This window comes from Cyprinodon tularosa, unplaced genomic scaffold (assembly GCF_016077235.1).
Source record: "Cyprinodon tularosa strain WSP-4 unplaced genomic scaffold, ASM1607723v1 ctg1327, whole genome shotgun sequence".
NCBI classification, from domain to species: Eukaryota; Metazoa; Chordata; class Actinopteri; order Cyprinodontiformes; family Cyprinodontidae; genus Cyprinodon; species Cyprinodon tularosa.
Genome location: NW_024038145.1, coordinates 56,617 through 79,741, shown reverse-complemented (window position 1 = coordinate 79,741; position 23,125 = coordinate 56,617). Strand labels below are relative to the sequence as shown.

Here is a 23,125-nt window from a genome sequence, read left to right as displayed (position 1 = left end):
TTTCCAATGGCTAAAACCTGCAGTATAAAAAAATAAGATTAGGGTTCTGCTCTGGTAGAACACCACAGCCAATAAAAAGGGGGCGTGGCCTCCATCTTCTGCCCTCGCCTTGCACCCACTGGGGCCCATGTCACCATGGGCCCCACGGTCTGTCTCTCCATCATCATCTCTCCATCAGCCTTTCAGGCCACACCAGCTGATCAGAAACACCTGCGCCGACCATCTTTGTCCACGTTGGGTGAGGGGGGCCGTGCTCCTAGCATCAACGATATACTCATAAAAACAAAATGACATGCAGCATAGCAACCACACAGATCCAAAACAACAGTTGACCTCATGCAAAATTAAAACATGGCAATATTAAAAAAATATGAAAATTAGGGACAAAAAATAATCTTCCTTCATTTTCAGCCATCGTCTTACAGACAACAGGGATGTTTTTACAGACAAACTAATACATGTAACATTATTAAGTCCATCTAACTGCTTTGGCGTCTTCTGCTGAAGTCGGTGACAGAGGTGACCTTGCTGTTCTTACACTGCATGTCAGACACTGACACAGAGAAATGAGTTTTGTCACAGTGCACTGAAAATATTGCATTTAAATTTCAAAGGTTGACGCTTTTATCCAAGTTATAAACTGAAATCTATAGCTATTGAAAATATTCTCGCTTTGAAACAATGAAGGGATTTTTGTTATCTTAAGTTGAAAATAAATGGAAAGTTGAAATCTGAATTTATTGGATATATATTTTAACTCTGAAAATCTAAGCACAAACACTCAAACTTAAATAGAAATGAAATCTGACACATTTTGCTTCCATAGTCTTAAACAGTCTTAAAATATCTGAACTCGGTATATATTAACAGGATCCATTCAGACTATAAATTCAGACTCCTTTGTAGATCTTCAGGACATAGATCAGCTTCTCTTCCCCACAACGATGGTCATGTCCTCCCACCACCTGCAGAGAGAAGAAGGATGAACAGAGGAGATCATTGAGTGTTTCCAGCCTCTCTCTCTCCATCAGCTGTCAGTCAGTGATGCAGCACATCCAGGATAAAGAGCAGCAGGGACTTCAGTCCTGTTCAGAGTGGAAACCACCTGCTGAGAGTCCTGAAGGCTTCATTACTGCTGCTACATGTTAGCTGCTGCTCCATTTAGACACAGAAACTGGCTGCTGATCAACATCTCATCTGTTTCTGAATAATCAGCAGACTAATAAACATGGAGGCTGTCCCTGAACACATCTGGATGAGACTAATGACAAGGCTGGCAGCTGGAATGCATTCATTTCACTTCAGTTTAGGTTAGTTAGTTATATAGCACCATTTAATTTTCTGGGCTGTTTAATAAGAACAAGACAGCAGCTTAAGCTGGGATTTTCCACATTTCATGTTTTGTCTTAATCTGTTTTCATAATTTCTATCAGCCTACATTCAAATACAATTGATTTGTATTAACCTTCATCCATGAACTGGGATTATTTTAAAATTATTACAGTAGCATCTACCAGTGGCTTTCAATCCCAAGCCTCAGGAATCCCAGCCCTGCATGTTTTAACCATTTCTCTGCTTCGACACACCTGATCTGAATCATTGGGTGATTAACCAGGCTCTACAGAAACTGATGGTTGCTGAGCAGGTAATGCAGTCAAAGGACAGCAGGTCCAGAGGAGTAGGACTGAAAACCACTGGCCCCTATTATTACTAACTCTATAATCATCATTGTGGCCATTGTTAATGTTCCCTGTTGTTTTTGAAGAATGCTGTTGCTCTAAGTTTGACAGAAAGGCCTTTAATAAGTGAATGCATGTATTGAGATCATAGAAATGGCCGATCAGGAAGCACAGATGATTTCAATAGTCAGGCCATTAAAGCAGCTCCAAATAGTGGCTTGTCCATTGTTTAATCATATAGTAGATGAAGAAGCACCCATGCTGAAAAGGGTTTTCTAATAGGAAAGATTTTTTTTGGACCCGTCCAACCCGAGGACTTTTACTACCTGTACAGACTGCCGGGTCCCAAATTCAGCAAAGCACCAAATAGAGCCAAATCTCCACTGTTACAAAGATAATCTGTGTTGGTCTTAGATGTTTTGCTAGTGATGTGTTCCTCTGTACAGCAGGAGATACTGAACATCTTGGAAAAGCCCATATTTGCTGCACCATCAAAACCATGTTTTTGGCATTAAACAGATAATATGCACATCTTCATCACCTTGCGTCATGATCTCAGCACTAACGCCTGTTCTAATCACTCATTTCACACAACTATTTAGCTCTGCCCAGAGGTTGGGAAAGGAAGGGAAGTCTGTTGCAGAGATGTAGGGAGCACCCCACCATGCAAACCTGACGCCAAAGAGCAGAAAGCCCTGGAGAACTGAATGGCAAAGTGGATTGGGCGTTCTGGCCTGCCTGCAAGGACCATTGAGGATAAAGACTTTGTGGATATGATGAAACAAGCTGACAAAAAGTTCACTGTGTGCAGTGTGGTATATGTTAAAAAGAGAATCAGTGTGTGAAGTTCTATTCTGCACAGTGTTATATAAATAAAATAAAGAAAAAGAGAAGTTTTGTGTGGAGAAGTTTTATTATTTACAGTGTTGACTAAAATGACTAAAATTTGACTAAGACTAAAATTGATTTTTGTCATTTAGACTAAGACTAAAACTAAATCGGGAAGGCAATAACTAAATATGACAGTTCATTTTTTTTCATGAACTGACTGCTACCCTGAGTTGAGCTGTGGAGAAGCTGTTTGCTGCTGCTACCCTGAGCTGAGCTGTGGAGGAGCTATATGCTACTGGTGCTACTGCTACTGTGAGTTTATTTTCTTCCTAAGGAGGCTACAGAATGACCACTACCCGCAATAAGGGTGGAAACAAAGTAAGCAACACAGAGGAAGCTGAATATGTGACAATGGAGGCAGTTAAGCTTATGCTGGAGCAACAAAAGGATCATTATGAGGAGCTGTTGAAGAGGCAGGAGAAGGCCTTCAGTGGCTTTTGTCAAATGATCCTGGACTCTGTGAACAAAAGGGTGGATTCACTTGTGGGAGAGGTGCAGGAAATTAAAGTGAGTTTAAACTACTCACAGAAAGACATTGATGACGTAAAAAAGCAAACACAAATTCAAAAGACTGATTTGGAAGTAGTGAACAAGGAGCTGAAGAGCTTTAAGTCTGAAATGTCTGTCAAGGCCTGTGATGAAAAAATAGACTACTTGGAGAATCAGTCTAGGAGAAACAACATTGTGATCACAGGACTGGGTCCAGATAAGCCTGAAGAGACCTGGGAGGACACTGAAATCAAAGTCAAAAAGTTATTCACTGAACAACTGAAAATGGAGGCCCCAGTAGAGATTGAGCGTGCTCACAGAAATGGAAGGTTCAGGGGTGCAAAGATCCATAGTGGTAAATCTGCTGCGCTTTAAAGACAAACAGCTGATCATGGCGCGAGCAAGAGCCCAGCTGAAAAACTCCTCCATATACATTAATGAGGACTTTTCAGAGAGAGTGAGGAAGAAGAGAGCAGAGTTGTTACCTGCTCTAAGAGAGGCAAGAGCGAGAGGTGACTATGCAGTCATCAGTTATGATTGCTTGATTGTTAAACCCAAAAGCAGGGAGTGAAGGTGGAAACATGCAATATGATGGCATCACATTGTTAAATATGCTATAATGTACCTCAAACAAACTCATGGATCTAAATCTACCTAAAAAAGGTGTGAGAATTGCTCATATTAATGTAAGGAGCTTAAGAAACAAAGTACATGAATTATACAGTTATGTTCATAAGGAAGAAATACATATTATGGCTGTATCGGAGATCCATTTGGATCAGACAATTGTTGATAATTGTGTGGCTATATCTGACTATGATATTTATAGACGTGATCGGAATCTCTTCGGAGGTGGAGTTGCTTTTTACATAAAAAGCCAAATCCCTGTTAAGATTAGGATGGACCTAATGGTTCCTACGGTTGAATGTTTATGCTTAGAATTACATATTCCTTTTTGTCGACCAATTATTGTTGGATGCATCTATAGGCCGCCAAATTCGAGTGCACTGTATGTTGATGAAATGTGCGCTATTCATTCAAACATGTCTAATTTGGGTTATGAGATGTATGTGTTGGCAGATTGTAATATTGACTGGCTCTCAAAAACTTGTCATCTTAAGAAAAAGCTAAAAAGCACATTAAGAACCTGTAATCTTAAACAGCTTGTCAAACAACCAACTAGAATATTCTGTAATGAATCTGGGCATATGTCCTCAACATGCATTGATCACATATTCACAAACCATAGCTCTAGTTGCTCTCAGGTAGTTTCTGTTCCAGTTGGTTTTTCAGATCACAATATAGTGGCTTTAGCCAGAAAAGGTAAAGTGCCAAAAAGTGGGCCAAAAATAATACTTAGAAGAAGTTATAAAAATTTTAAGGTGGAGGAATTCATCAGTGATTTGGAGGATATAGATTGGAGCCTTGTGCTATGTACAAAAGATGTGGATATGGCCGTTAAATTTTTCAGTGATTTGTTTCTCTCAGTAGTAGATAAGCATGCACCACTTAAAAAGTTTACAGTAAGAGCAAACAAAGCCCCATGGATTGATGCTGAGCTTAGACAGAGCATGGCACATAGAGACTCCCTGAAAAAAGAAGCCTGTGTTTTAGGCAAAGTGGCATTTCCTGTGAAATGGAAAGCTTATTGTAAAGAGAGAAATAAAGTGACTATGCTCAATAGAAAGAAAAAAAGGGATTATTATAGAAAGTCGATAGATCAAAAGAAAAATGATGGTAAACAACTGTGGAATACCTTGAATGAGTTAATGGGCAGAAGCAAAATTAAGACACCAGCATTTTTAGAAGTGAATGGACTTTTTTTAACAAAAGGTAAAGATATTGCAGACCATTTTGGTAAATATTATTATGATAAAATATATAAGTTAATGAATGATGCAAAGTGTTACAACAATCTGGGCACTTCATCTCAAATAATCAATGATTTGATTGTTAAGAATAAAAACTGTCATTTCACATTTAAATTATTAAGCACAGATAAAGTTAAAAGTTTGCTTCTAAGCTTACATGAAAACAAACCATCAGGAATGGATGAGATTGATGGCAGATTACTGAAAATGGCTGCAAGTATGATAGCTTCACCAGTCTGCCATTTGTTTAATCTAAGCTTGACAGAAGGGGTCTTCCCTCAAATGTGGAAATCTGCTAAAATACTTCCTCTTTCAAAAACTACCAATGTTAGCCTCTCTGCAGTCAATAGTAGGCCCATTAGTATTCTGCCTATACTTAGTAAATTGCTGGAAAAGGTTGTTTTTGGACAGATTTCAACGTATTTAAACTGTAACAAATTGATTTTTGAATCACAGCATGCATATAGGGAAAATCACTCGACATGTACAGCCCTTACAGAAATGACGGAGAATTGGTTGTCTAGTATAGACAAAAAACTGATAGTTGGTGCAGTGTTATTGGATTTTAGTGCTGCATTTGATTTAGTGCATCATCAAATGTTACTTGAAAAGTTATCGGCATACAGATTTGGTGCCACTCCTCTGAAATGGATACAAAACTATTTAACATCTAGATCACAATGTGTGTTTTTTAATGGAAGCTTCTCATCACCTCAACAAATGCAGTGTGGTGTACCACAAGGCAGTTGCCTAGGACCATTGCTTTTCTCAATTTTTTTTTATGACATGCCATTTGTCCTAAACAGGTGCAACATAACTCTTTATGCAGATGATTCTACACTTTACTTTGCAGCAACAAAGATATCAGAGTTAAAAGAATCACTGCAGTTGGATTTGCAAGTGCTTCTTGCCTGGATTAATGAGAACAGACTAACCTTGAATGTTTCAAAGACAAAGTGTATGTTATTTAAAGCTAGGCATAAAAAATGTGATGATAAACTTGATATTGTGCTAAAGGATATGGACATAGAACAGGTTCAAGAGGTGAAACTACTTGGAGTAACATTTGATGAGCAGCTATCCTGGGAAAAACATATAGATATGGTGGTGAAAAATATGGGAAGAAATATGTCTTGTATTAAAAGATTTAGATCTTTCATGACCTCAGCCTCTAGAATTTTGGTGGTTAAATCGTTAGTGCTGTCTCACCTGGACTACTGCTCTGTGGTGTGGTCAGGTGCAGCTCAGAAACATCTGGCTAAATTACAAACCGCACAGAACAGAGCAGCCAGGCTGGCACTGGGACTGCCCTGTGTGTGGACTCAGAGCTCTGCTGAGCTGCATGTGCGTCTGTCGTGGCTCAGAGTAGAGGAGAGACTAAAATGTAATGTTTTGTGTTTCCTGAGGAATATTATTGTTTGTGGAAAACCTTCTCTTTTGTTCAGTTTGTTACATTATGTGAGAAATGAGCACAATTATTCAACCAGGCAGGCAGCTTCTGGTCATTTGACTCGACCCATTCCGAGAACAGAAGCAGTGTGCAGGTCTGTGTTGTTCAGAGCTGTGACTCTGTGGAACAAACTGCCTCATAACATCTCGACTGCTACTACGAGAGGTGCATTTAAAACACTTTTAAAAAAACACTTTGTTGATAGCCCTAATATATAAATATTTTTGTAACATATTGTACTGTAATGTGATATAATTTGAAATGTATCATGGTTCTTATGATGTGATCATTTGATATGTTTTGTGTATCTGTATAATTTTAAAGGGACCCCAGGAAGAGTAGCTGTCAAATTACTGACAGCTAATGGGGATCCAAATAAATAAACAAATAAATAAACAAACAAATAAACTAAGACTAAAATTGATTTTTGTCCTTGTGACTAAGACTAAATTTAAAAAAGCTAACGAAATTAACACTGCATTGGTGAGTCCTACTGTAGCGCACCTGTGTTCCAACTACCTAATCCTGACCTGTTATGCCTCTGGACATCTGAGCCTTGCTTGATAGTCTTCTGACTTCTGCCTGATCTATGCCCGCTTGTGTAATGACTGGTACCATTTCCTGACCACTGAATTTGCCTGCCCTAATCAGCTCTATTGTATACTGCACCTGAAACTGGTATATGAGGGATTTCTCCTTCGGCACTTCACCGGAACTCTGACCTCCTGGCTCTGACAACCTACCGCATCTCTGACATCGGTTTAGACTTCCCCCTCTGGTTCATCCGGCCTACATTCGCCTGCTTGGTTCTGATCTCCTGCCTGTCCTCTAATCTCCAATACATCAGGGACTCGCTGTGGGGCGTGCTGAGTTTGCAGCCAGCCAGCCTGAGCCTTCCTCTACCTCTGGACTCTGAACTATAAGACCAGGTTAGTGACTCACTCATTCGTTATCATCCACTTCCAGAAAGACATGCACACTAACCTGCTGTCTCCACATCCGGAGGTTCCTGCCTTAGATGCCCACATCTTCCAACCAATTCTGTTTTCAATAAAACTTTCAGAGAAATCTAAATGTTTGCCCGCCTCGAATACTGGATCCTTCAGTTCCGAGCTTGGCACCTTGATTGACCACAGAAGAAAGACTAACACCAAGAAAATTCCAGGTAACATGAATCAGGCTAAACATCACCAAGAACTACAGTACTTCATCAGTTCTTGATCCAGGACTCTCCTGTTGATCAGTTGGACCCACACACATTAAGGTAAAACGTCCCTCTGGTAAACATTAAGGTGATTCTGTTAACAGAAGATCCTTTCATGGTTTCATCATTCAGATAACTGTGGTTATGTTTAGGCCTGCTGTTAACTACATCTATTTATCAATGCATTAAATGACCTGAACACTTTCTATTGCTTCAGATGATCTTTGATGCTGACAGCATCTTCAGCAACATGAAGGCAAAGAAGGCTGATTCAGTAATTTCTCCAGAACCTGTCCCTCCTTAGATCCCCACTTAACTAGGCCATCCTTAGCTTATATACATGGACCGCCTCTTTTGCAGCTGTAAAGTCTGGGTATGGTGGGCTGCTGCCTTTGCCACACATAAGACTTTTTAAAATCCAAAATAAGTAAGAGAATTAAATACGAGTGCAAGCACTGTCATTACTACAAGTCATTTGGACACTATAGACAACATTTTACAGATACTACCAGTCTGAAAAATTCTCTTATCTAATCACGATCCGGCGACCAGACCCTCTCCGGTCAAGTCACATTAGTTCTGAATCAATAGTGATGTGTATTTTTTGCCAGCTTGGGATGCCCATCCAGGGGGAAACCAGTAGCTCTCATAGCTCTGCTTCAACAGCAGGATTTGTTCGTGAACAGCTTCGGAGGGCTGACTGAATTTCAAACATGTTTGATTTATTCCCCACCTTGCGATTCCTGATCGGGAGGTGGTCAAGAGAGGCTAATTATCCATCGTTACCCCCTGTATACTACACAACGCAGGATACATCATGAGGCTGAAACTCTGCCCGATCCAAAAAATTCAGGCACGACTGGAGAATCGGCCAAAAAAGGGCAAAAACTCATACAATGTATGCCCGGCCTTTTTCAAGCCAGGATTATCCTGGTTTAATCTACTATCTTGATTTTCTGAAACTGCTCTCAGGACACACTCCACCAATCTACTCACAGTGTCTCCAGTTTGTAGTCTGGACTCTTTACGAGATCTTCCAGCTGCTGAACATCTGACTTCAGGTTGTTCCAGGTCAGGTCCATTTGTGTCAGATGGGAGGGGTTAGACTTCAGGGCTGAGGCCAAATACGCACAGCTGATCTCTGACAAACTGCAGTTCCTCAATCTGAATGAAGAATAAAAGATGTGAGTCAAGGCAACAGGATGTAGAAAAAAAATCCAACACAACCTAAAAAAAGTCCTAAAATCTTCCCGCTCCAATGCAAACCCAGGTCTGCAGTCCACTTCTTTCACAAAAAACAACAAAGTAGTAAAGAATTTAGGAGGAAAGATGAACAATTGAAACCATTGCAGATAAATTCAACAATCTAATTTATTCAAGACATAACACATAAAGAACTGTGGAGAGTATCTGATGGAAATTTTATTTAAAGAGCTGAACGCCACAGAAACATAACCTGGTACTGGGACGCATGTCAGACTACTGTAGTCAGTGAAGCCTTTCAAGAGCTTCTAAATGTGTTAATTATCAGTCAGTGGTTTTATATTTGTTCCTGTCAGAAAAAAATCCAGGAGATGAAATTTACTTTTAAAATGGGATGATTTCTCTTTCCTTGCTTATATGAAGGCAGGACTGACAGGTGACAGGTGAAGGGACATTCAATTCAATTCAGCTTAATTCTATTGCGCCAATTCACAACACATTTCATCTCAAGGCACTTTTCTGAGATCATTCATCCAGATCATCCAGTCAAATTGATTCAAAGTGTTCTAAGGAAAACCACTTGTTTGCATCAATTAATTGACTAAATCCCTCACGCCAAGCATGCTTGTAGCCACAGTGGAGAGGAAAAGCTCTCTTTTAACAGGAAGAAACCTCCAGCAGAACCAGACTCAGTGTGAGCTGCCATCTGCTGAGGCCGACTGGGGTTCAAGAAGACAGAAGCATAGATACAAAAGGCAACTGTAAACCAGCTCCACAGGTGGCCCCGTCCAGGAAACACACAGCCAGGCAGACGACCTCCAAACCAACCCCCACGTCAGAGGATGAAAGAGAGCACATCACGGCTGTATTTGAATTTACGGGCTGAGTCTTCCAAGGATGCGGTCGACCTGGACTGGATACTTCGAAGTCCTTGAAAATAAGGAGACCGGAAGATTTTTGGCATGGAATTCAAACAGGTCTGAATTCTCTGCCGCGCTATGATGTAATCGGCCTGTGAATACGGCCTTCAGAGGACGCATCTCATGAATTCGAACAGAGCCCACATAAGTCACAGTGAGAGAAACAGGACTACACTGACAAACAGGCCAAACTCCATCATCTATAAACAAAAGTGTTGATAGTTCATGATAACCTGAGCCCCTCTAACTATAAACTTTATCAAAAAGTTAAACATTTTCAAGCCTTAAAAGTAGACAGGGCGTCTACCTCACGGACTAAAACTGGTAGTTGGTTCCACAGGAGAGGAGGTTGATAACTGAAAGATCTGCCTCCCATTCTACTTTTAGAAATTTTAGGGACAACTAGTAAAGCTGCAAATTGTGAGCTAAGTATGTAAGGAACAATCAGTTCTCAGATGGTGCTTGGTTATTTAGGGCTTCATATGTGAGGAGAATTTTAAATTCCATTCTTGATTTAACAGCCAAAGAAGAGAAGCCAGGATAGGAGAGATATGATCTCTCTGTAATTTTCATCAGAACTCTGTATGCAGCATTTTGGATCAGCTGAAGACTTTTAACTACAGTTTGTGGACTTCCTGATAGTAAAGAATCACAATAGTCAAGATTTGAAGTAACCAATACATGGACTAATTTCTCAGCATCACCCCTGGACAGGTGATTTGTAATTTTTTGCAATATTCCACAGATGCAAGACAGACATTCTTCAAACCTCTTTCATATGGGATTTAAATGACGGGTCCTAAGCATCAAAAATATGTTTTACTTTATTATTTGAGAACAATTTAATCCCATCTAAATGAAGTGACTGACTAATCAGCTTGTTGTTCAAAGATTCTGGTCCAAAGACTATAACTTCAGTTTTTCTACATTCAGGAGCAGAAACTTAAGAGTCAACCAGGTTTTTATGTCTTCAAGACATGCCTGTAATCTATGTAATGGATTTATTTGATCTGGATTTATAGACAGATATAGCTAGGTATCATCAACATAACAATGGAAGTTAATCCCATGCTGTTCAATAACTCTAGCGATTGGGAGCATATATATATATATATATAAATATAAAACCAGCCTTCATATATGCCAGTGGTAATTGGAGCACTGGGGGCTGTGACCCCCAAACTGGGAGAGTGGCTACAGCAGATTCCAGGTAAAACATCAGAGGTCTCTGTCCAGAAGAGCGCAGTCCTAGGAACAGCTAAGATACTGAGATCGAAAGAGGTGCTGCACCATCAAAAGTGGGATGGATGCAGTCTCTCCGAATCAGACCAGTGTTTCTCCAAAAAGATTGTACATTTTTAATTAATGGAGCAGGTATGGAAAGCCAAATGTGCCACATGCACATTTGGCTTTCCATACCTGATCCCATTTATAGATATTTACTTGTGTGATTTCTACTTGTGTGGCATTTCAATCTGAAAAACTCACACGAAGAGAAAAGACAATTAGGAGGAATTTATTGATACAATTACTTGTCTTTGGCGCTCAGACCTTGGAAGGGAACATAACACTTAATTTTGATAGATATGTATGAACAGGAGTAAAGAATAGGTCTGTTACCCCCCAGGCCTGAAACTGGTGGTGGAGTGGAGATAGATGAAGTTGGTCAGTCTGTACACTGCTGGTTAGTGAGACGGTCTGCTGAGCTTTATGGGGAGATCCAGTGGAGGGACCCGGAAGAACGAAGCCCAGTTGGATAACACAGGTTGAGAGAACCTATCCATGATGAGCAAGCATGAAGCGAAAGTGGAGAGGAAAAACTCCCCCTTGGGAAGGAACCTCAACATGGCGGTCTTCTGCTGGACCGGTTGAGATGAGACAGAGAACACAGTAAGAGTCTGGGAGGAATGACACTCTGATAAAGCTTTAGCTACGATGGTGGAGGAGGGGTTGGAGGGGGGTTGAAATGGTGTCACCTGAATGAAGTCACAGCGCATCCACCGCCTGAGCACAGGAGTAGACAGTGTGAATCTGAGGCCTTTTAAAATGAACTTTGGATGCCAATTGGCTTTCGCGGAGGTGTGGTTCAAAGCTGATGGTCTGTGTCGCAGGTGGATATGGAAGAGCACTCAGTTTCTTCAGTTGAACTTCCACCTAGGCTCCATGTTTAAATTGGGCCAGAAAATGTTTTGCTCAAAATCTTTCTTAAGGTTGTTCATTAGGATCTCCTATATTCATGTTCACAGCAGCATTGTTGCAGCAGTGGACGTGTCATATAGTCACGTCAGTCAAATTCAGAACTTCTCACAATACCCATTGTTAATTATAAATTCACCTAGCAAAGATAGGAACAAACCCTTGACAATAACTGCTCAGTGTTTTGCTCCATCAGAGCGCTTACAAGCTATGACTGACTCCTCAGGCTTTTGGATCTGAGGGCAATCTAAGGCCCCGACACGAAGTCAAAACGAACACGTAACGCTAATATTTTCCAGAACGTTTGTCGTAAAGACGGAGACGTAAAATAAATGTGATCGACAACACGAATGCATGAAAACGCTGCAAAATGTATGCCAGGCCTGTAAGTGGCGCTGTGGTGCCAAAGCAAAAATAAGCGAAAACAGGCAACGAAATGTTGGGCATGCACAGTAATATTTATACATGGTTGCCCTGCGGGTCCATTTTCGTGGTTCAGTCAAATTCAGGTGCTGAACTATGTCGTCTATATTGCTCTGTTCTTCCTGGAAATATTCCAGAAGAAGAAGATTCTGTTGTAAGCCCGACAGCAGGGTGAGCAGCATGAGCAGCAACCATTCAACACAGTACGGCGCCATTGTTGTTGTGATACTGTGTCGCGCATGCGTGTTTAGAGGCAACGCTATGATGCATGCGTGTAAGAAAAGAATGCGGTTAGAGCTTAAAGATGGAACCGCGAAAACGGCGTTTCAAAATCTTCCCACTCTGAAGGCTTAATAAAAAAAAGATCGTTTACAGACCCCCGAAACGCCGGCTTCGTGTGGATGAGAGGCTGGTTTGGTGAAAAATCTGGGCGTTTTGGCCAGGGTTTGACTTCGTGTGGACGGGGCCTAAAGTTGTGTTTGATCTAAAACTGTTCCTCCGGCTTGAGGCGGCTTCTTCTGGTGAGAGCCACTGTACCTTTCATGTTTAAGTGATAGAGCTGCTGCCTGACCGTGTATGGCCAAAGATGTTGAGGGCTGATTCATAAACAATACCCCCACGCCACCCCCACCCAACAATGGCTTGGTGCAAATTCCCTGCAACTAAACTCAGATAAAACAGGTTTGCTGATGATTGCCCTTGATAACGCTATTCCAGGTATCCACCAGTATCAGAATGAGAATCAGACATACTTTTATAATCCCAGAGGGAAATTACAGTTTCAGTACAGACTTTCGTCACAATACATCACACACTACTATCTAGGCAACTTTAGTTTGTCTGCTAAACCAAGCCTTAGAAACCTAGGCATTATTTTTGACAAAGCATTGTCCTTAGAGCACCACTCAAAACTGCTGACAAGGAACTGTTTTTTTTCAATTGAGGAAAATCTAAACTTAGAACAATTGTGTCCAGAGATGATCTTAAAATTATTATCCAAGCCTTTGTGTCTTTCCATCTAGACCACTATAACAGTCTATTCTCATGTCTATATAAAAAGGATTGTCATGTCTTCAGCAGGTTCAGAACTCTGCGGCAAGGTTACTGAGTCGTACAAACAGAAGGGCTCATATTGCTCCGATTCTAAAAGCTCTTCATTGGCTACCAGTCTCTTTTTCGATTCCAGGCGCTCTGGTTAGAAACGCGGAAGAGTTATTGGTGACCAGAGGGCAGAGATGCACAGTTGCACTGTCTGCATACATTCACCAAATCATGTGGCAGCTCAGGCACTGTTAGAGGACCGCTACTTGGATGTGTCCCTGATCTTTGTCGCAATGGGCAGTTAACAAGTGGGCTTACTCTTAGTCTTGGATGTTTGACAGCTCAAAGTGGGGACTCTAACACACTACCCTCCAAAGCTACAAAAATACTACACTTATTACACATAACATTATCACTAAAGGAGGCAGAGGGATAACTGAACATCTAAGACAGTTAGCAGGAGAGAGGAGAGGAAGAAGAAAAGGTCAAAAAAGTCTCCAGATGGAGAGAGCCTGAACAGCAAAACAGAAAGTAGCTAAGCAGTCAAAACAGGAAACAAACACGATATGTCTCACCAACCGCAGCAGTAGCACTCTCTGGAGAGGGGAGGATGCCTTTAGCATAGGGACCTCATGAGGTGCCTCACTGGTGCTAAGGATGAAATTTAAGGAATTCCACAATTTTCTGCCTGACATGATGCATAAGCCACGCCCACCTCTTGGATATTTTTTTTTTCTATAGGTCTTGACTAGGATCTTTCATGTGTCTTTCCATTGCTTTAAACCCAGTGAGTTACTGCAACATTTAATTTCCCTTTGATACTTATAAAATCTTTTTGAGTTGAACTGAATGTATAACCTAGTCAAAGGCAGCGTGGAATCAACAGAGCAGTCCAGAGTTCCTTCCCTTCCCACACTGCTATTCTAACTCATTAACAGGTGAAGCAACAGACGCTCAGAGGCTATTATCAGAGGATTTTAGACAAAACCTTAAAAAGGTTCTTGGTTTCTTTCTGCATTCCACTCTGTAACCTTTCTGTAACCAACTTTCTTATAGCATGATGCTGGAAATGAAGGTATACTTTTTTGCATTACTGGTTCTAAATTAAGTGGATTCTGTGATGTTTTAACAAATATTTGCAAACACTCTCAAATCAACAGTCTGTATTATGTATTATGCTGTCTGTTAAATGAATAATGGGAAGATTTTTTCAAAAGACTGAAACATTAAAATCTTCAGTATCAGTAGAATTTCAGCCATACCTCTGCAGCTTAGTGTCAACAAAACTTTTACATCAAAATGTCAGGAATAGACTAGAACATAGTGACTTACTTTAATGTCTGTAGTTTGCAGTGGGGAGACTGGAAAAAACCACAGAGCTGCTTCACTCCATCATCTTTTAGGTCTTCGTTCCTACTCAGGTTCAGCTCTGTCAGATGGGAGGGGTTGGTATTCAGAGCTGAGCTGAGAGAAGCACAGCTGATCTCTGAAAAACCGCATCCAATCAATCTAAATGAAAAGGAAAATAGGTTGGCTCAAGCAACAGGAAACCAATTAAAACTGAAATATTGACAAATAAATAATGTAAAATGTAGAAGTCCCAGAAACACAATGAACTGATGTCTGATATTTGATCCAGTAAAATGTATTAACAGTAAAACCTAGCAGAACCAGGACACCTTTTATTAATGCCGCGTTTAGGTCCAGATCAAGTTGTGTTTATTAGTGTCCTCCAGGAGGGATCAGTGTTGGACAGAGTACAGGGGTCCATTTCATAAAGCAGGTTTAAAAAACTCAGACTCAGATCCTCAACTCTGAAATGATTCAAGACATATGGCTGAAGGTTAGAAGATACAACTACAAAGTCGATCATTGACCTCTGGCCTAGAGTGTTCATTATGGACAATCTGTTACTTGCATAGATGTTCAATAATGAATGACCACTCTGGTTCAAAGCTGGGGGGTCTGTGCCTTACAGTTGTCACCATTGTTTTTAACATGGTGAAGTGGTGTTGAAGTCCCCCAGCTTAATGATGGAATCCCCAGCAGAGGCGCTATCCAACAATCCCCAGGGATGCCAAGGCCTGGTACTCCGGGGGGGAGACGAAAAGACTCATCCACACCCTCTATCTCCCCCCACGAGCCACTCCAGAGTAGAGGAGAGTCCAGCCGCTCTCAATGAGCTGGGTTCCGAAGCCCAAGGTATGCATGGAAGAAATGGAGGGTGTGTTCCATATATAGGGGATAAACACTTCTAAGCTTCTCTGGTAAACGCTTATGTCAGGGTGATGGAGAGGAGAGTCCGGCTGATGGGTGAGCCTCTGCTTCAGAACGGGTAGTGTGGAACAGTGGACCAACTCTAATCCCTCATTAGGTGCTTAAGGTGATCGTGGGAGTTTCCCTGTGCTAGTCCACATATTTTTTTGTGGACATGGAGATGGCAAAGGTCACTCGTAATGCACTGTGGGAGTCTGTTAATAAGTACTGAGTCAGGGGACATTTACTAGGGGCCATTGTTCTGCGTTGCCGGCATTAAGTCAGACCTGTTCCTAGTGAATGTTGGACTCCGACAGGGCTGCCCTCTCACACAGGACAGGATTTCTAAGCACAGCCAAGGACCAAAGGGTATCTGGTACGGGGACCAGAAGGTTTTATCTCTGCTTTTTGCAGACGACGTGGTTCTCCTGCCTCCTTCATGCCAAACCCTACAGCATATACTGGGGTGGTTCGCATGTGAATGTGACGGGCCAGGAAGAGAAACAGCTCCTCCAAGTCTGAGGCTAATCTCTGGTTCTCTACTGGAAAAAGGAGGCTTTCAGGTTTGAGGGGAGTTCATGCCTCAAATGGAGGAGTTCAAGTATCTCGGGATTCTGTTCACAAGTGAGGGAAAAATGGAGTGGGAGACTAATAGACGGATCAGTGCGGATTGCTGCTATAATGCAAAAAAAATGTAGTTTGGAGAGGGGAGATTGGAGAAAACCACAGAGCTGCTTCACTGCACCAGTCTGTCGTTGCGAAGAGAGCTGAGTGAAAAGCAAAGCTCTTGATTTACCAGTCGGCCTATGTTCCTACCCTCTCCTGTAGTCATGAAATCTGGATCATGACTGAAAGAACAAGATCCCAGATACAAGTGGCTGAAACCCTCTTTAGGAAGGTGTTCCAGGCATGGCCTACCAGGAGAAGGCCAAAGGCATGACCCAGGAATTGCTGGAGAGACAATGGCCATTTCGGCATTCACAAGAACGTGAGTATGGACTTGTGTTCTCGCAGAGTACATCCTTAACAAGAACATAGGAAAGTATGGACTCGGGTATATTGGGAGCACGCAGAATAAATCTGGGTATATTGTAACAGAAGCGCACTCGTGACATCACCATATTGAAAGCTCATCTGGAGCTGCATCTCACCTCCTTTTATTAATAGTCTCTACATAATAAATTACTACCTTTTTCATCTAGTGAAGGAATAACAATTAACATAGTCAGATAAACACAAATCAAATGAGCATTTTGCCAAATAAAACAAGAAAAAAAAAGCCATCAGAGCCAGTGAGAGACAGGGCTGCTGCAGACGAGCTGACGGAGGTCCTCTGGTTGCCATGGACATTGAAACTTTCTTTTTAAATTACGCCCTAAATCAGTAAATGGGAAATATAGTAGAGCTTAAAAGTATAATGTTCTTGCCTCAAATGATCTGAAAACATACATTTTTTTTAGAACAATTGCAACAGAAGAGAGAATTTTTATCTTCATACTCTGAGCTCTTTGAGCGCTAACCTAAAAGCTGCTGCTGCCGTGATGCATGCTGGGACAGCTGTCAATCTTGAAAACAGACAAGTCTGCTCTGATAAGGAGCGAAATCAACATCCAGGGACTTTGTCCATTCTCAGTCTTGTATTCTTGTGGATTGGAACAGTATTAGGGCTGAGGCTGATGATGTTTCACAAGCACATGAGAATGCACAAGTACACATACTCAGAAGCTGCTTATGTCTCTCTGCTAGCCTGGGAACGCCTCAGACTTCCACTAGGAGGAGGTGTGTGTAGAGGGGGAAGTCTGAGAGTATTTCCTAAGAAAGCTGCCCACACGACCGTGCCCTGGATGATGCGGGAGAAGACGAGTACGAGTACAACGTTACAACGGGAATATCCTCACCAAACTATATGTTGACTGACCTTAATGTCTGTAGTTTGGAGAGGGGAGATTGGAGAAAACCACAGAGCTGCTTCACTCCACCATCTTTCAGGTTGTTCTCACTTAGATCCAGTTCTGTCAAATGGGAGGGGTTGGACTTCAGAGCTGAGCCCAGAGAAGCACAGCTGATCTCTGACAACTTGCAGCGTTCCAATCTGAATAAAGAATAAAAGAGGAGTTGAATTAAATGGAGAGAGTTTAAAACTAAAATAATGACAAAAAAAATATAAAAATGTTGAAAAATAATTTGACTGAAAGCTCAAGTCCGAGAAAAATTATCCACTGAAGTATTAAATCAAACAGAACCAAAACATGTTCTAACATGTTCTTTACAGGTTTAAGATCCTTGGTGACATCAACACACGCTGCTAGAAGATTTCAGTGAGAGCTGTGTTGAATTGATATAGGTTAGAAGTGTAAATGGCAGAAATGATGAGTGTTTTGCTAGCTGTGATAAAGTTAGCTTAGCTGTTATTTGCTATGGCACCTATACAGCTGGTTCAGCTGAATGAAGCAGTGTTAACTGACTGTCCAAACTAGCCTTTAAATGAAACATAAGGGGCTTACATATTGGAGGTCTATATCTATTAGCATTTTTAACTAGTTATGCTGCTTTTCCCTGTAAAATGTACTCTAAATGTGTATATCTGAATTACGGATCAAAGTTATGTAATATACTTTAATGAAATGTATTATATTGTGTTGAATTACATAAATCTGTTATCTTGACTTTTGATGCATTTAAAATAATTAATTGTGCTGCTAATACTATTAATTTGGAGCTAGCTGTGTGCAAATGGATCCAAATAGATTACATTGACTATTTCAGATTTGTATTTATAATTGTATATTGTTCCTGCTGTATTCAGTATACATAAGTTACGAAATCCAAACTACCTGAGAGCCTCAGGTTGATTGTTTAGTAGATGTTCGAACTCAGCTGTGCCGTTCTGCTTCTTGCACTTTTAAAAGTTAGTGAGGCACCAAAGCCCTATTCCTGGCTCTGATCATTTTTTGTTATTTTTTTTCGACAGGGCAGTGGTAGTGTAGAACTAAGGGCAGAAGCGGAGCTATCATGATCATGGCACTGATGCCTGGTCTGATCACAAATTTCACTCACCTGCTTAGCTCCTCCCAGTTCTCATTACCGCTGATCTGTTTCACCTGCTTTGGCCTCTATTCAACCAGCTTCCAGACTAGTCATCAGTGCCATTTTTTAAACCTTTGGTGAGAATTATTCAAGCATTCCTGTGTTCTGTCTGCCTGATCATGACCCATTGTGCCTCTGGACCCCTGACCCTGCATGTCCCCCTCTGACCTGCCTGCTAACTTGTCTTCTGACTCATGCCAAATCTGTCTGTCTATTTACTAAACCTGGAACTGTTACCTGACTCAATTCTGGATTCTCCTAGGCACCTCTTTAGATCACTGACCTCCTGGCTCTGACTACTGTGCACATCATTGACACTAGGTTTGGCTTCACCCTCTGGATTATCCTGCCTTCCTTTGTCTACTCAGCTTATCCACCGACCACCAATAATCAGTGTCTGGGACTCTCTGTGCGGCAACCTCTGCGTCAAGTTGGGCTGGGACTGAACTATAAGACCAGGTTAGTCACTCACAAATTCATTATCATCCACTTCCATATAGACAGGGTCATTAACCTGTTTCCTTCTGCACAGGAGACATTGTTCACTTCGGTTCAGTTCCCAATAAAAATTTTGTGAAATCTGCCTCCCGATCCCGAATACTGGGTCCTATTGTTCTGAGCTTGACAGGATGATCTCTCAGAAAGCACATGACAGCACATGACGCTGCTTTGGATTTGCTGTGAAGGCAAGAGGGACATGCTGCAGGAGGGGCTCTGCAGGCTGTGAAATCAGAGATAGAGGTGATCTGTTTCTGCGATCATGACAGTGATCGGCAGTCACATACGTTTTGATGAAAATCTGATACTTATGACTAGTGCCGATCGATCACTACACTGTTAGAAACCCAACCTGTTTCTTCTGACAGTCACGACCTGCTGCTTGGGTGAAACAACCTTTTGATCCTTTACAGATTTACCTTGACACAATTGCTGTGTGATGTTGTTAGAATAGATCTTACCTCAATATCTGTAGTTTGCAAATGGATGTCTGGAGAAAACCACAAAGCTCTGCTAGTCCAGTATCTTTCAGGTCATTCCCACTCAAGTCCAGTTCTGTCAGGTTGTAGGGGTTAGACTTCAGAGCTGAGACCAGAGATGCACAGCTGGTTTCTGACAAGTTGCAGTAATTCAATCTGAGTAAACAGTAAAAGTTGGAGCCAATATCAACAAAAACAGTTTAAAACTAAAATATTTACAAATAATTACGAAAAGGTAAAAAAATTCATGTGACTGTTAATTAATATGAACTGATGTCTTATACAAGGGTTCTCGCAATGACATTCTTAAAGGCACGAGGTTACAAATGCATCACTCATGAATATAGCATATAAGGAGGTAAATGTGATTAAAAACAGTTTCTGCAGGCATTACACTCAATGTGCTATAATGCACAGGGGAGGTAGTCCAGATATTAATCAAAGGGCTGATTTGCTCTTAAAAAACATAGCAAACTGGTCTTAATTTAAAGCTAAAATGAAACAGTTAACAAACCTAGCTTAATACACAACACTGTGTCTTACTACTATAAATAATTATATTACAAATATGAAAAATATAAACGTAAAAGAAAACACAAAGCATTGTTATGTCATTTTTTGGCAAGGGCACTGCCATATTGCAGAACTCCAAGCATACATTAGATCATAGGTGAAGGTAGATTTCAATCCTGGGCAGTATTATATAAAAAGGTTTATTGGCCCCCATCTATCTATTACTCCATTTTTTAAGGTTAACACCAGTATAACCTACAAATATATATATCTGTAGGTTATACTGGGTTATATACATATATATATATATATATATATATATATATATATATATATATATATATATATATATATATCTGAAGCCTTCCTTTTATCATGTCATATATTCAATTTTAATAGTCTTAACAAAAATGTATATGTATTAAAATTAACAGAAGATAATGTATTGTGAATTGTCAACTATATACTTTTATTGACAGGAAACATTCAACATTTTACTTCCTTAGAAACATCTTAAACAGCTTAGAGCTTAACAAATTAGCCTTATTTCTAAATAAGATACAAAAAATCTGTCATTGTTAATTTACACAAACTTAAAGTGTACTTAAACTTAAAGTGCAGAGCAAAGAAAACAAAATGAAATATTTTGGGATGCCATGATAAAAAGGCATAAGGTATGTATTTTAGGCTTGTCCTGCGGTAATTAACTGAAAATAGAAGCCATGACGGAACAGTTACACATCTTTAGATAATATATCAGTAATTGTTTGGCTTTTTGTCCCAGCTCAAAATCTAAAATGTTCTTTTAATCACTGCAGACATTTTTCAGTAGTAATAAAGTTTTGTAAAATTCAAACAAATGCTAACTTTAAATGGTGTTTTAGCTCCTTTAAATCTACATACATTTAAAGTGCACAGCATGGAAATCATGAGTCAATGAGAAAGAAAGAAGAGGAATAGAGATTAGTAAAGCCATTTCTCTTAAAGCTTACTTTTTTAAGAATCAATGGCAGATTTTTCTTTAGAAATATAAGCATCTCTGCATTTTTGGCAGACAGCTTGTTCCTTTTCTCATCTATAATATTCCATGCTGTGCTAAAAAGTCGCTCACTATCTACACTTGTGCATGGAGCCCAGAGGTAGGCTTGTGCGAGAGCGGGGAAACGACTTTTATTGTCTCGCCAAAAACAAGCGGCTGTCCGCTCCGTGGGATGACTGGCTCTGATAGGTAGAGGTTCATCTGCGATGATGTTGAGCTGCTGATGTCACCGCCACCATGTTCCTCGTCTTCATCCAACAACTCAGCATACATAGCGTTTAAGGAGCCAGCTCGTGGTACTTTCTCTGGGGGCTCGGTGCCAGTCGCTTCCAGGACAAGGGCATCAGAAAGCAGCCTGCGAATCTGGGGCCTGAGTGCGTCGGAGAAATATCTGTCTTTATACCTTTTTTTGGTTGAAAATAAAAATAAAACTTAAATGGATTTACTTAAACAAACAAGATTTTATTTTAGCTGCGCGTAGATGACCTAAATGCACTACCGGGCCACCGTCCGTTTTCTTCTTCTTCCCCACTTCCAGTCGCATACCGATGCAGAGCAACTACAGCGCCCCTAGAGGAATCGGAGGAGTGAATCCAACAAGTAGTGCGTCTCATCGGCCCATCTGATCGGCCTTTATGAAGACCGCCGATCAAACTATTTAAAGCCTTTATCGGCAAATAACGATCGGTGACCCATCAATCGGAGCACCCTTAATATAAACCCATGACGTTTAGACTGCTGTGCCAAGAAGTGGAGGTGGTCAGAATGTCCCTGAAGCATCTCAGAGTGGAGACATTAGAGCGAGCGGTCAAGACATTTCAGGAATAAATGTGCCTAAACCGCAGGTTGGTGAGGCACAGTGCGGACCTCAGGACATCTGACTGCCTGCCATGGAAATGGGGAATAAGTGAATGAAATAATCCATTTCTCTGGAGGTGTGGACACGCTGTGCTGGCCTGTGGCTGAGTGACCCTGTGCTGCATAGACGTGTTCATCCTGACGACTGCTGTTGGAGTTATAAGAAAGTGTGTTGAAAAAGAGGCTTGAATAGGTATAAAAGCTCTATTGATGTTTTTTTATGGTGGGTCAGTAGAGCCCAGCCTATAGGCGGTGAAATTAAAAACACCCAGAGCAGCTTCAGGCTGTAGCCTGCCACTAGCTGTCCAGACTCAAAAGTCTTCTGCCTCAGATAAGCTCCATAACCGGTGTCCCCTCGAGTAGCAGGAATAGTCAGAACCCCGGCTCCACAACTGCATCTTCTTTCCTTGCTATGACTAGAGTCACTCTTTGAATAGGCTCCAAAGCAGATGCAAAGGGATCTACACACTTGAGTTTCCTTTCAGCCTCATCTTCCATCAAACCAAATTTCTTGTGTTTTATGGTTGTGATGCTTCAGTGGTATTTCCGATGTAGGCAACTAAATGGTAATGGCAAATGGCCTGTACTTATATAGCGCTTCTTCAAGTCAGGAGACTTGACAAAAGCGCTTTACACTATATCAGTCCTTCACCCTTTCACGCACACGCTCACACACTGATTGTGGCAAGCTACATTGTAGCCACAGCTGCCCTGGGGCTCACTGACAGAAAACCGTCTGAATCGTTCGGTTCGACTGTCTAGGTTCGGTTTGCGTGTGTTGCGTTCGGTTCATGCGCTGCTCCTTTTTCTCATAGGTGAAGTGTTTACACTCCTGAGCAGAAGGTGGCGGTAGTGCGAGCAAAGCCAACCACCAGTAGTAATGAAGAAAAAGAAGAAGCAAAGCAGTGTAGTCGGGTGTAGCAGAAAAAATCAGTTGTTCTGGAGAATTGTGTGGGTATGGTGAGTGGGAAAGAAAAGGAGTTGGAAGATGCGCCAGCAGCACTTTATAGGTCTGCTGTATGGGACCG

The 23,125-nt window shown here is 41.1% G+C and overlaps 1 protein-coding gene across 4 annotated transcripts in view; it reads right to left on the bottom strand.

The window, feature by feature from the left end:
- Window positions 1-377: 377 nt before the first annotated feature.
- The window catches only part of LOC119778391 (NACHT, LRR and PYD domains-containing protein 3-like), a 43,962-nt gene continuing 21,214 nt past the window's right edge, over window positions 378-23,125 (bottom strand). For 3 of the 4 annotated variants that reach the window (XM_038277582.1, XM_038277583.1, XM_038277584.1), the window contains 5 exons: window positions 19,670-19,843; window positions 17,542-17,715; window positions 14,700-14,876; window positions 8,581-8,748; window positions 378-965 (listed from right to left, as the gene is read on the bottom strand). In XM_038277582.1, coding sequence (XP_038133510.1) covers window positions 923-965; window positions 8,581-8,748; window positions 14,700-14,876; window positions 17,542-17,715; window positions 19,670-19,843 — 736 coding nt within the window. In that variant the 3' untranslated portion in view covers window positions 378-922. The remainder of the gene's footprint in view (window positions 966-8,580; window positions 8,749-14,699; window positions 14,877-17,541; window positions 17,716-19,669; window positions 19,844-23,125) is intronic. The other variant, XM_038277585.1, reaches the window with a different exon arrangement.